Genomic DNA, 13266 nt, shown 5'->3' on the forward strand with positions numbered 1-13266 from the left:
AATTTTATGATTTTTAATATGCCTTTTTATAGTTTCTCGATCTTTATTCATACACTCAACATACTCTTTCAGTTCTTGAAACATGCATATTTGTAGTATCTATCTGAAATTCCCTCATCTATAGTCTTTTGTGGGTCTAATTTTACTATCTGTTGTTTCTGCTTTCATTCATTGTTTCTTTTTACCTTATGTATTTTGACAGCCTTGATCTGGAGCTCATATTTCTTGGTATTTTATAGGTGAGCATCTTTGAGACTTGGGTTGAAATCAGATTTCTTTAGAGATGATTATGTTTCAGTCAACCAGTTGGCCAAGAAAACCACCAACCTGGGCTTATTTGTAAATAATTTACTTAAAAGAATTATCAGCTAGAGGTTTTTTTGGATCTGCGGCTTCAGATTTGCAAGAGAAAAACATTTTGCTCTCTTCCTTGAAGCTGCCTATCTTACCATAGACTGTTTTCCTGAAAGGTGGGGGAAGCAGATGAGAAAACACTTTTAGCTCACCCCTATGCTAAAAGTTGGAGAAGGCAATGGCACCCCACTCCAGTACTCTTGCCTGGAAAATCCCATGGATGGAGGAGCCTGGTAGGCTGCAGTCCATGGGGTTTCGAAGAGTCAGACACGACTGAGCGACTTCCCTTTCACTTTTCACTTTCATGCATTGGGGAAGGAAATGGCAACCCACTCCAGAGTTCTTGCCTGGAGAATCCCAGGGACGGTGGAGCCTGGTGGGCTGCCGTCTCTGGGGTCGCACAGAGTCGGACACGACTGAAGTGACTTAGCAGCATGCTAAAAGTGCGACCTTTTAGGATCTCAGTTTTATGCCAGAGGGGTGGGGGCGGTGGTCTCTTATACTTCCCTACTGGGTAGGCCTTTGGTTTTATTTCCTATCCTCGCACATTCTAAAATAGTGAAAACCAGTTTCAGCTCACAATGTTTGGCAGATGTACTCAAGGCAAAGGTTAGCTTCTGTGTTAACTTTCTGGGTTCCAGTTTTTACTTGTTTTGTCTTCTGTGCAGTCTTTCCTCTCTTGCTATTTCTCTGATACACTTTAGGGATTTTAACATGCTTCTCCAGTGTTATTAGTTGTTTTCAGCAGGAATGTTGGTCAGAGCATAGTCTTCCATACTGCTAGAAATATAAGTCTACCCTTTAGCTGTTTGGTGGCTTAGAAGTTGGCTTCTCTTCCCTTTTTATGCAGTTTTTAAATGCTAACAAATGTCTGTCATGCAAACATATCCAACCAAGCTACACAGTTGTGTTACACTCCAATCAGATGTTTTTCTCTTTTTATTTACCCATTTCCACCACCAATCGCTTCCCTTGCGGCTCAGCTGATAAAGAATCCACCTGCAATGCAGAGACCTGGGTTCAGTCCTGGGTTAGGAAGATCCTCTGGAGAAGGGAAAGGCTACCCACTCCAGTATTCTGGCCTGGAGAATTCCATGGACTGTATAGTCCATGGGGTTGCAAAGAGTTGGACACAACTGAGTGACTTTCACTTCACTTCACCACCAATCAGTACAAGACGTATTATGGTCAGAGGGGACTTGTGGTGTGGCTCAAAAGAGGGTGAAAGTGTGGGAGAGACTGGATTGTCATTGCTAGGGCCTGATAGGAGAAACTTATTCTTTTTGTTTTATGTTGGATACCAGAATGTATTTTCTCCTAAAAACAATATGATAAATAATTTTGAATGTAGATGAAAAATATTTTTAGTATAATTATTCATGTGCATATGAATTAAATGAGTTCTGTAAGCTTGCTTATAAATTTAACCAACCATTAATTGAATTCCAAAGATAATTTAAATTGAGCATTTAGAATACAATCATGTGTGATATGCTTTGTATAGTTAATTTTTATATATGTATGTGTTATTCCTCTAATTAATTGTAAATTCCCTAATGGTAGAGACCATCTCTTTTACTTCTTTATGCTTCCCCACATCTTGAAGCCTAAGATTCTCAGTAGTTGGCTGGTCAATTATTACCGAGGTGGTAGCCAGTAGACCATGGAGTTCTTTCATTTTCCCTAATTTATCCCCTAGTAGAGGCACTGATCATACAGTGGAAAAAACTCAAGCATAAATACCAAAAGAAATGGGGCTTTGAATAATTCCCTCATTTTCTTCTTTCTAATGATGGCCAACTTGCCAGTTTTTCTGTAACTTAGCCACTCAGCTAAATTCTTATTCGTGGATAGAACTAAAGTATCAATATGCCAAAATCAAATGCAGAATGTATGAACACATAGCCATTTGGCTATAGGTATGGATGTGTGTTTTAAACTATATGATTCTAACTTTGTTATTCTAGAGTTATCTGTTTGCATGTTTCATTGCTTTTTCTGTCCTCTTTCTATTAGATTTTTAAGGAAAAAAATATAGGGGACATTAAAATAGAAAAAATAATACATAGATTATAAAAAATATTGGGGAAAATCCATTTTCCAATTTAGAAATAATGTATAGCTCATAGAGTGTTGCCGTTCAAGGGGGAAAAATTGATATGTGTTAAAACTGAAAATGATTTTTCAATTTTACATGAAGCTGACCAAAATTTTCAGTGGGACTGTTGCCTGAAGGAAAATTTCCTGGGCTCCAGCCTCTGTTATGTCTAACAATGAACCATACAAATCTGGACAGATGGTTGGATTCCAAAGTGTTTCTCATATTACAGTATTTTCTTCCTATTGTCTCTCCTGAATTCTACAGGGAAAGGGGGAAATGCTGTAACTTTCAAAAAAGTATGAAGCATATCTTCAGTACAGTTTGGAAATTCATAAGTAACAAACATTCATTGTCTTGGAAATATCGCCCTCCTTTTTAGACATGCTTTTTTGATTAAAATCTGGTTGCTTATGTCGGACAATATGATTTATCTTCCTTACTATATTGCTAGAAGTAGATGTATTTATGTCTTTTCTTGTCTGTATTTGCTGTCTCAAAGTATGTTAACATCATCTATTCAGTTTTGAGCTATGGTGAGGCAGACATTTGGGACTAATCCTTAAGAGTATTCCTAGCCATCCAACACCAAAGCTGCACCTACTCCATAAACAGCTCTCAAATCTGTCCAATTTTCTGTATTTCTGATATCATTACTCTAGTCCAGAGTCCTGTTATCTCTCACCTGGATTATTGCAATAAGTACTTCACCTGCCGTTTCCTCCCTGCCCTCAATACACAAACTATGTTCAAAACAAGATGATCATTCCCAAGTGTAAAGCTGGTTGTGTTCTTATTGCTACTACTAGTTTTCTATGACTCTTAGGGTAAGCACGAAATTCCTTATCTAGTACACAAGGCCTTTCACAGTCCCTGCTTACCCTTCTAGCATCACTTTATATCAACTTTCTCCTTTTATGTATAGTTCAGCCAACCTGACCTTCTTTCATTCCCTCTATACTTCCTTCTACATTAGTTAGGGCTGTTCCCTACCATTTTAACTTCATTAAGCCCTGTCCCTCTTTCAGAGCTTGATTCAGGCATCACATCCTCCGAGAAGCCCCCAGTAATCCACCCTGTCCTTACCCAAATGATTAGGTCAAATCCTGCTGTTTGCCCTCACAAAACCATGTATCTTATCTCTCTTTCACAGCACTTAGACAAAGGGAAGAGATTTATGATCTTGTGCATCAGGAATTAGGGTTTCAAGTGAGGAAACAAAAGCAAAGAAGAATATTCAGGAATAATCTAGCCTCTAAGATTCAAGCCAACACTTCTAAACCACAGAGGAAAGTATGCATAAAAATATTATATTTCAGGGTTTTGAAAAGAGCCAAGAATTTTTCAGTAAATAAACATCAGATGTTATTTAGCAATAGACAACCTTTGCTGCTGAGTATGGAATTTAAGACTTGGAAAGATTTTAACAACTGTTCCTAATCAATCAGCTCAAAATATAGATGAGAAAAATGAATCTCAAAAGTGAATCTCAGAGGTCTCAGGCACAGATAGTTAATGGTAGAGAACGAAGTGGAATTAGTCACTGAACATTATTACATATATATGTTTTCCTATTTCTAGGTCCTCTTTTCTTTGCTACATACTCTTTCAGCTTAAAATATTAACAGAAACAAAGCAAATAAAATTTATAGTGGAAGATGACTGTCTGCCTTAAGAGGATGATACAGCACCAATAAAACATTACTATAAGCCCTTAGACAAAGGCGTGATGTGCTAGTAAAGTTTTATATAGTGCAGTTTTATTTCTTTGCACACAAGCTCTTGTATTTTCTTATTACACCTCTCTTTGGGCTTCCCTGGTGGCTCAGATGATAAAGAATCTGCCTGCAGTGTTAGAGACCTGGGTTTGATCCATGGGTCTGGAAGATCCCCTGAAGGAGGGAATGGTTACCCACTCCAGTATTCTTTGCTGGAGAATCCCATGGACAGAGGAGCCTGGTGGACCACAGTCCATGGAGCCCCAAATAGTCAGACACGACTGGGCGACTAATGCTTCTATATGAAGTCCTTAAAAAAGGGAGAAAGAGAATCCCTTTCTTGATTTAACTTAGGACTTGAAGAAAATTGTGTCCTACTCACCCATAACTCATCCTGAGCAACGTTTGTTCTTAACCTTCTCATCCAGCAACTGCATTTCTCAGTCTCCACATAGCTTCCCATGACAGTCACCATCTCCTTTTTTCAGACAATGGTGGGAATGGGATATCACTGCTACGTGGCCTCTTGCTCACTCTAGTCTGCTAATTAACTCTGACCAGTCATTATTGTTTAGTTCTTTTCATAGAAAAGCAAGTTAATGGTCAACTTGTACCACAGAAACACTGACTTACAAACACTTGAGCTAAAACGGACACTGAAAACGGGTTAGTCCAACAACCCAATCCAAGCAGGAATACTTTCTGAAACATCTTAAACAGAAAAGAAGTTAGATTTATATTTACATTTAAATGCTTCAAGTAACTAATTTCATGACCTCACTTGCGTGAATGCTCTTTCAAGTAACAAGAACATTGCATGAAAAACCTCTGCTTGTGTTCTTCAACAAATACACGGTTGTCTTCGCCAAACAAGTCTGTCATGTTCTAAAATTTTGCTTTGGCAGTTCCATCTGTGTGAAGTATGTGTGCGTATCTCTTTTAAAACCTAAAGCATAACAATTCAGGTTAGAATGAGAATTACAAAATTTAGATTTCAGGCTTATCCTTCATTTTCTATTCCTTTTAAGTCATAAAATAGAAAAAAGATAGAAAAATGCTTTCTTGCAATTTCAAATTCAAAACCAGCTTCTTAAAGTGAGGGTAGTAGAGCACATTTTCCCCAAGAACAACACGATAACTCACCACTTTAATATTTTTAATGATTACTAAAGCAGTAGATTATTGTGTTGCATGGATCTGCTAGGTGACAGCGGGAGTCGAGTCATCCATACATCTGTTGTACCTTCTTCCTTTTCAGATTCTCTTGCATTGGTAATAAGATTCTAAGTGCCATACAAGAGTGCCTAAGCCAAATGGCATCTCCGCTGTCTATTCTGGCAAATTCAGAAAGATAATAACTTCCATTGTTTTGTTTATAATGTACATTTTTTTAAAAAGGAAAGCAAAAAGATTTGTCAACTATTACACATAAAATAGATAAACATCAAGGATCTACTGTATGGCACAGGGAATATATAGATGAAATTGAATCACTTTGCTGTATACCAGAAACGAGCACGACATTGTAAATCAACTATGCATGCATGCATACTCAGTCACTTCAGTTGAGTCCGGCTCTTTGTGACCCTATGGAGTATATATAGCCTGTCAGGCTTCTCTGTCCATGGGATTCTCCAGGCAAGAATACTGGAGTGGGTTGCCATGCCGTCTTCCAGGGGATCTTCCTGACCCAGGAATCAAACCTGTGTCTCCTGCATTGCAGGCAGATTCTTTACTGCTAAGTCACTGCGGACACCCAAATCAACTATGCTGCTGCTGCTGCTAAGTCGCTTCAGTCGTGTCTGACTCTGTGCAACCCCATGGACTGCAGCCCACCAGGCTTCTCCATCCATGGGATTCTCCAGGCAAGAACACTGGAGTGGGTTGCCATTTCCTTCTCCAATGCATGAAAGTGGAAAGTGAAAGTGAAGTCGCTCAGTCATGTCTGACTCTTAGCGACCCCATGGACTGCAGCCCACCAGGCTCCCCCGTCCCTGGGATTCTCCAGGCAAGAACACTGGAGTAGGTTGCCATTTCCTTCTCCAATGCATGAAAGTGGAAAGTGAAAATGAAGTCACTCAGTCGTGTCTGACTCTTAGTGACCCCATGGACTGCAGCCTACCAGGCTCCTCCATCCATGGGATTTTCCAGGCAACTATACTTCAACTTAAAAATGATTTGTTAATCAAGAGACTTTTGGGTATTTATTTGTCAGGCATTTTTTTGTACTGTCAGTGAGTTATTTTGTTCTTGAAATTACCTTGACTGCAATAGCTCGTTACAACATACTCATATTTACATAAGAAGCCTCTCAACTGTATGTGTGTTAAATAGGATGTAAGTAGATCTTATCCATATGATGGATCTAGGAAATTGGATTTCCTGGGATTTCATTTCTCCATTTTATTTGGCAATGTGCCTGGCAGTGAAGAGCTTTAAATTTGGCATCTGTCATTGCCTATTTTGGTCCAAATTATATGATGCTAAATACCACAAGGGATGCTGCACAGGGGAAGTCAGCAGCGGGTTATGAGAGTGGTAAACTTCATATTACCACGTGCTTGTGTCTGGATATTAGAACTGCTAGCCAGACGCTTCCTGTAGACTTTCAGAGAAGCAGAAAGTGGTGTGCCACTGGGATCCAGAGGCACTGATGTGAAGTATGCAGAAGATACATAAATCATAGGGTATATTCATTTCATTTGACTCCATGTGATTCCACTGACTACACTGTGGGTGACTGAGGTCTGCCCCAGGACCCTCTGCCTTCTGCTCTCTGATGCCTTCGAGGTGCTGCCCATCTAGACCAGGCCTGCAGTAATTTCACACCCTCCCCTAATAAAGTCCTCAGGGGCTGTCATGTATTTTCATGTGTTTGCTCTATTATCCCTCCCTGCTTGAGTCTTACAGATAATTGATGATGCTTCAGTTAATCATCTTTCCCCTTCTTTTGTTCACCAGGTACCTAAGGCTTGAAGGGGCTCTTTTATTGAGAATCGATGTCTTCTCCTAGGTAATTGATCACCGTAGACCCAGGGACACTCGACTCATCATCAAGAGAGGGTAATCGTCATGAATAATCAAAAAGCTGTAGCTACGCTGCTGCAAGAGTGCAAGCAAGTGCTGGACCAGCTCCTGTTGGAGGCGTCAGATGTGTCAGAGGAGGACAAGCGGGAGGACCAGAGATGCAGAGGTGAGGTCCAAGGGGAGGCGCTGGGGGCAGCGGGGAGCAGCGGGTTCGCTCTCCTTTACCCTGTCTGAATGACACGGTCTCATCTCTGCCCTATTTTTCTTCTCTTGGCAGATGACCACCGAGAGATGAGTGGATTTCTAGGGCATGAATGGGACATGGGCTGCGGGTGGACGGGCAGGGGAGGAAGCCCACTTTGTTGCAGTGAATTGCTGTCAGTTTGAATTTTAAGCTTCAGTAAACATGAGGGCTACAAGAAACAGTTTAGTTCAAGAAGAACAAAAGGCCCAAGTGGGCTGGTGCACGTAAATTTCAATTATTAAAAAATTGAAGCAACTTCTGAATGGTGGTGCGTACTTTTGTTTCAAACTAGGTTTTTGTGCCTCATCAGTTTGCATAGACATCTACAGTTTCCACAAATATGTCATCTCATCAGTCCCATCTCTCTTTTTTGACCATCAATACATTTCTCATGTTGTATTTACATACCATTTATAAATAAATTTACTCAAACTGATAAATACTTATTACATCATTACCAGGATTTGAGAATTTGGCCTTTCTGCTCATTCATGGTTTGTACCATACATAGTTTTAGATGAGTCATTGGGAAATTTCAATCACAAAATCTAGAGAGTTAAAGCAGTTCTAATTTCTTCTCTAGCTAGTTTTCAAGAGGCAACCTTCTTTCCTTAGATTTCTTCCTCGCATTCAGATAAATTTCCTTCATTGCTATCAGGGTATCTGTCTAATGTGCTTTAAATATTTTTCTTTGTATTTTTAGTTGACTGCTATTTGTTACAGAAACAAGATTCCCATATAAAATGCACACTCCCCATCTCTTTTGTTTCTGTTAATTATGTAATGGGAAAAGTTTCTGGGAGAGCCTTTTTCCCACATCCTTGTATAGGAGTGCATATGTTTTTACAGGGGAACTTTAAGGTGCCTTTAGAAGTCTAGTTTTTTCTAACCTGTCTGTCATCCGTGCTCTTTTCAAGATAAAATGCCCTGTGTCCAGTTGTTTCCTAACCTTAGTGTTTTCTTTCTTTACTGGCCAGAAACATCAGTGTCTGATTTTGCTCACCCCAGTGCTGGTCCTCGTTCTCCCCGGGGGCAGTGTGTTGTGTTCTGTTATTTCTCCTGAACGTTTTCTCTTCTCCTTTTACTACATCATGTTCTTTGTCCCTTCAGCTTAAATTCCTTTAAGTTTTGTGTTCTCCGTAGTGAAGACTCTGAACCCCTAATCGGGGAGCGTTTTCTTTTTCTTTCTTTCTCTAGTGCCACAGAATAGGAGAAATAATCAGTTTAGTTCCAGATAAGGCAAATCACGACTGCAAAATCACTCGATTAGCCATGGCCCTCCAGGTAAGCTGCTTGGGGAAGTAAGGGATCAGAGAGGCAAAGGAGGCTCCTGCTCGGTCAGGGGCTGACTGCTGGTGTTGGCTGAATCTGATCAACCAATGCGGGAGGAATCCTATGTGAGCCATTGACAAGCTCGGCATTTGCCCATCGCCCCTGCATGTTGCACGGTCCACCCAAGCGCCTTCAGTGCATCTGCACGCGGTCTGAGCATAGAACCTGTCCCTCGGCAGCTGGTTCCTGAGCAGCTCTAGCTCACGGTCGGGCTGCCACTGCCACTGATGTCTCCTGCGTGGGCTCACAGAGAAAGGCATTAGCACAGGGTCACTTAAGGCGATGGGGTAACAGGCGGACTCGAAAGTTAACACTGTGGGTTTCATTCTTTTCCCTCCTCCTCTCAACCCCATCGTTTTCCCTCAGAAGTTGTCCCAGTCAGCATGGGTGGCTAGCCTTAGAGGCTCTAACCCCCCAAGACAGAGAAGGAACTGAAATCCAAACACATAGATATTTTAAAAACATATTTCAGGGGCATCTTTTATTTCAGTGCTCCCCACTGGACAATCCATGTTCTGGCACGACCTGTAGGGAAAGAGTGATATGAGGAGGAAAAAAAATTACTTGTAACAAACAGATTTTCCTCATCACCATGAAGAAAAGTTAAAAGTACTTAAAGCTATTTAGTGCCAAAATATAGTGAAATTCCATGAATCCAAAAAATCACATTTCTTTTGTCATTTAACTACTCCTCTGACTTCTGAGCTTGACACTCATAGACAGAGTGTCCAAACAATTTATCAGAATTGAAATACTTTTGAGAGTGAAAAGGCTCTGTTAACAAGCATGCTATGACTACATGCTGCTGCTGCCGCTAAGTTGCTTCAGTCGTGTCTGACTCTGTGCGACCCCATAGACGGCAGCCCACCAGGCTCCTCTGTCCCTGGGATTTTCCAAGCAAGGATACTAGAGTGGGTTGCCATTTCCTTCTCCACTATGACTATACAGGACTGTCCTAAGCAAACAGAACTGGGTAGTCATCCTATCCAGCTCGTGACTACTTAGAAATATCATTTAAGAAATTTTCTCTACATGTACATTGAAAACATTTTCAGACATTGAAAGTACGTCAGTGGTGGTAAGATGAGATTGTGAAATCAGGTTGGTCTCCAACCTCCTGTTTTTGCTTTCATTAGAGGAGCGCCATTGCACAGAGGAGGCTCAATAGTTCTGGGTTACTGAATGGGCCAGGCGGGGACAGTGGTTTCACTGTGATATTTGTAAGTCATGCTTAGTAGCCAGTCCAGATCAGTCATTCATTGATGTAGCCCATGAATTATCCCCTCAATGCAAGCAGTCCCTCTCCATCGGGAGGCTTCCTTACATTTGCCCAGTTGGTGGCAAGGACACCAAAAGGCGTCATGAGCCAAGGCAGAATTAGGTTTTCTCCCTTCTCTTCTTTTTTCTTTTTTTTTTTATTCTCTCTCACACCTCTTTTGTCTTATTTAGCGTATCTCATGTAAACATAAGACTAACCTTTCTTTTAACCACCATGGTGGGATTTACAAACATGGTAAGACATGATGCCTGTCTTCAGGAGACTCCCAATCCACAGTCCAGTGAAAGGACAGATATGGTAGAGAGCAGTGAGGCGGATGCTGAAAGGAGTGTGCCCCTGCGGGCTTGAGAATGCTCCTGAGGAGCATCTCAACTCCACTGGGAGATCATGGCAGGGCTGATGAGAAGAGCTTGCTCATTAGGCAGCCGAGGGAGGACAATGCCTAATATGAAGGCAGGATATACAGAAGCATTAAAGAATTTTACGCAGAGAAATATCCTAGTCCATCTTGTTTTTGGAAAAATGGGACTCAACAATGTGGAAGATCAAATGGATAGGAGGAGATGGAAGACAATGAATCAGGCAAGAATTACTGATGATTAAAAGAAAGAAATCGATTTTAGGATCCACAGAATGTGATAACCAATTAGACTCAGGGAGGAAGAGCAAAAAGTCTAGACTGACGTCTGGGTTTCAGACTTGGGTGGCTCAGTGAATGGTAGTAGCATTCATCAACAGAGAATAGAAAGGGAAATACAATTTTTAGGAAAAAGGTAATGAATTCAGTGTTAGATAGACTGAGTCTGAGGTGTCTGCAAGACAAGCACTTAAAGATGTATAGCTGGCAGTCGTGTATACAGGCCCATGATCCCTTATTCACAACCCTGGTGGTTACACGTGCTTCAGAATTCAGAGTTTTTTCAAATGTTAGAAAAGGTAGTATGGTGCATATACCATCTGTTATACTAACACTGCAGTAGAAGCTAGGAGCAGCACCACCAAACATTAAAATTTTCAGGGCAAAACGGTGACTAATCTCATCATAGCAAGATTACAAATAATCTCAAGTCAATTCAAGTCTGGTTTGGGGCCAAAGTTTTTTAAAAAAAATCTAGTTTCCAGAGCTTTCTAGGTTTCCCAAGTTTGGATAAGAGATTATTGACTTATATTTTTAATGAAATTTGATGTCTATTAAGAGATTAAATATATCTCCTAAAGTGATATTATTTCATAATAAATTGATGTGGGATTGTCTATATTCAGACATAGTCCACGGTGAGAGTCTGAGGCAAGGTGAGGTCTTACAGGAGTAAAAAAGAGATTGATTTGCTGCATTACCCAGCCACAAGCCCCAAATGCCATTCCATCTCAGGCCCTTTCTCATTTTACAGGAAAAATAATATTTCCTTCATTCCTTTCTCTGATTCTTCATGCAGAGACAGTCACTGAAGTGCTTTACTTCCTGCTAAAACCTTTCTTAATGCCTGACTAACCCAATTTACCTGTAGGGCAAAGTAGACCAGAGCCACCCCCTGACAGATAGCTTTTTGCTATTATTCTTTGAGTCAGAACACCAGGTTAGGCCAGCCAGTGAGAAGTAGGAAAAAAAAAATTGTGCCACTGAGGTGCTTCATCATAACATAGGTAACTCAACAACCTTTTCTTCAACTGCAATTTCCTTACCTGAACTCTGACCTTTTCAGCCTCACTCCCCAGCGAGTTAAGAACCCTGATCCAGGAGGCAAAGGAAATGAAATGGCCCTTCGTGCCTGAAAAGTGGCAATACAAACAAGCTGTGGGCCCAGAGGACAAAACAAACCTGCAGGATGTGATTGGCGCCAGCTTGCAACAGTTACTGGTAGGAAGACCCACACCACCTGCTCCTTGACACCCCCAAGTGAGGCATTTAGCCTCTAAATGGTCTAATAGATTAAATTTCTTTGAAGCATAAGACAGCCCCTACCCTTATGGTCAGCTCTGCCAAATTGACTAATGTTGGGGGGGGTAGCTTTTCAAAGAGCTCCATTTGCCCATAAGACCTTCTGTTGGAAACGCAAATCAAGTAAAAGTGGAAAAGTGTGGTCAGTGGGCCAATGAGAACCTGTCATGCTGAAATATCTGCATGTTCTTGGTGGGCTGGAAGCAGTAGTTTTGGTTTGTTGTTGTTTTTTTTAAATTTTTTTTTTGTGTGTGTGCCTTTTGGTTTTTATTTATTTATTTATTTTAAATTTTATTTTATTTTTAAACTTTACAATATTGTATTGGTTTTGCCAAATATCGAAATGAATCCACCACAGGTATACATGTGTTCCCCATCCTGAACCCTCCTCCCTCCTCCCTCCCCATACCATCCCTCTGGGTCATCCCAGTGCACCAGCCCCAAGCATCCAGTATCGTGCATTGAACCTGGACTGGTGACTTGTTTCATATATGATATTATACGTATTTCAATGCCATTCTCCCAAATCATCCCACCCTCTCCCTCTCCCACAGAGTCCAAAAGACTGTTCTATACATCACTGTCTCTTTTGCTGTCTTGTATACAGGGTTATTGTTACCATCTTTCTAAATTCCATATATATGCGTTAGTATACTGTATTGGTGTTTTTCTTTCTGGCTTACTTCACTCTGTATAATAGGCTCCAGTTTCATCCACCTCATTAGAACTGATTCAAATGTATTCTTTTTAATGGCTGAGTAATACTTCATTGTATATATGTACCACAGCTTTCTTATCCATTCATCTGCTGATGGACATCTAGGTTGCTTCCATGTCCTGGCTATTATAAACAGTGCTGCGATGAACATTGGGGTACACGCAGTAGTTTTGATTCCACCATGCTTCATTAGCATTTTTATTTTGAAATGCTACTTTCCAAGAGTTGGGTAACTTAAAAAAATAAACTCACCACTATTTCATCCATATGACTTGGTGTCTAAGCTGTTGAAGCCTGGCATGTCCCTTCCTGAGTCCTGCCTGAAATCCTGTTCTCTCCCTTATCTCCTCATGATTCACACTGTTCGGGAAGTATCGTCAGAGTCATTGGCATTATTATTCCTTAGCTCACTTAATGGAAATGAGTCCATTGGGTACCTCTACCCCAGAAAGGAGAGACCCTCAAGAATAACACATGAATTCAGATTGGAGCCCAGATTTTAGGCTTAGGTTCTGGGGATGCTTCTGTAAGTGCCAATTTGCTTTTTGATAGTGTTC

The 13266-nt window shown here is 40.7% G+C and overlaps 1 protein-coding gene across 22 annotated transcripts in view; it reads left to right on the forward strand.

Annotated features, from left to right (window-relative positions):
- ALPK1 (alpha kinase 1) overlaps positions 1-13266 on the forward strand; it is a 119104-nt gene that overhangs the window by 51987 nt on the left and 53851 nt on the right. For 14 of the 22 annotated variants that reach the window (XR_015165928.1, XR_015165924.1, XR_015165926.1 and 11 more), the window contains 2 exons: positions 7184-7363; positions 11756-11910. Coding sequence is in view for 11 of the 22 variants with exons in the window: in XM_086407094.1 (XP_086263220.1) it covers positions 7243-7363; positions 11756-11910 (276 nt within the window). In the remaining 11 variants the exon portion in view is untranslated. Of the gene's footprint in view, positions 1-7131; positions 7364-11755; positions 11911-13266 lie in introns of those variants that run through there. The other 8 variants (XM_086407099.1, XM_086407096.1, XM_086407103.1 and 5 more) reach the window with 3 other exon arrangements.

Source organism: Bos grunniens, chromosome 6 (assembly GCF_055505025.1).
Source record: "Bos grunniens cultivar Pamir isolate PY7600 chromosome 6, Bosgru_T2T1.0, whole genome shotgun sequence".
Taxonomy (NCBI): Eukaryota; Metazoa; Chordata; class Mammalia; order Artiodactyla; family Bovidae; genus Bos; species Bos grunniens.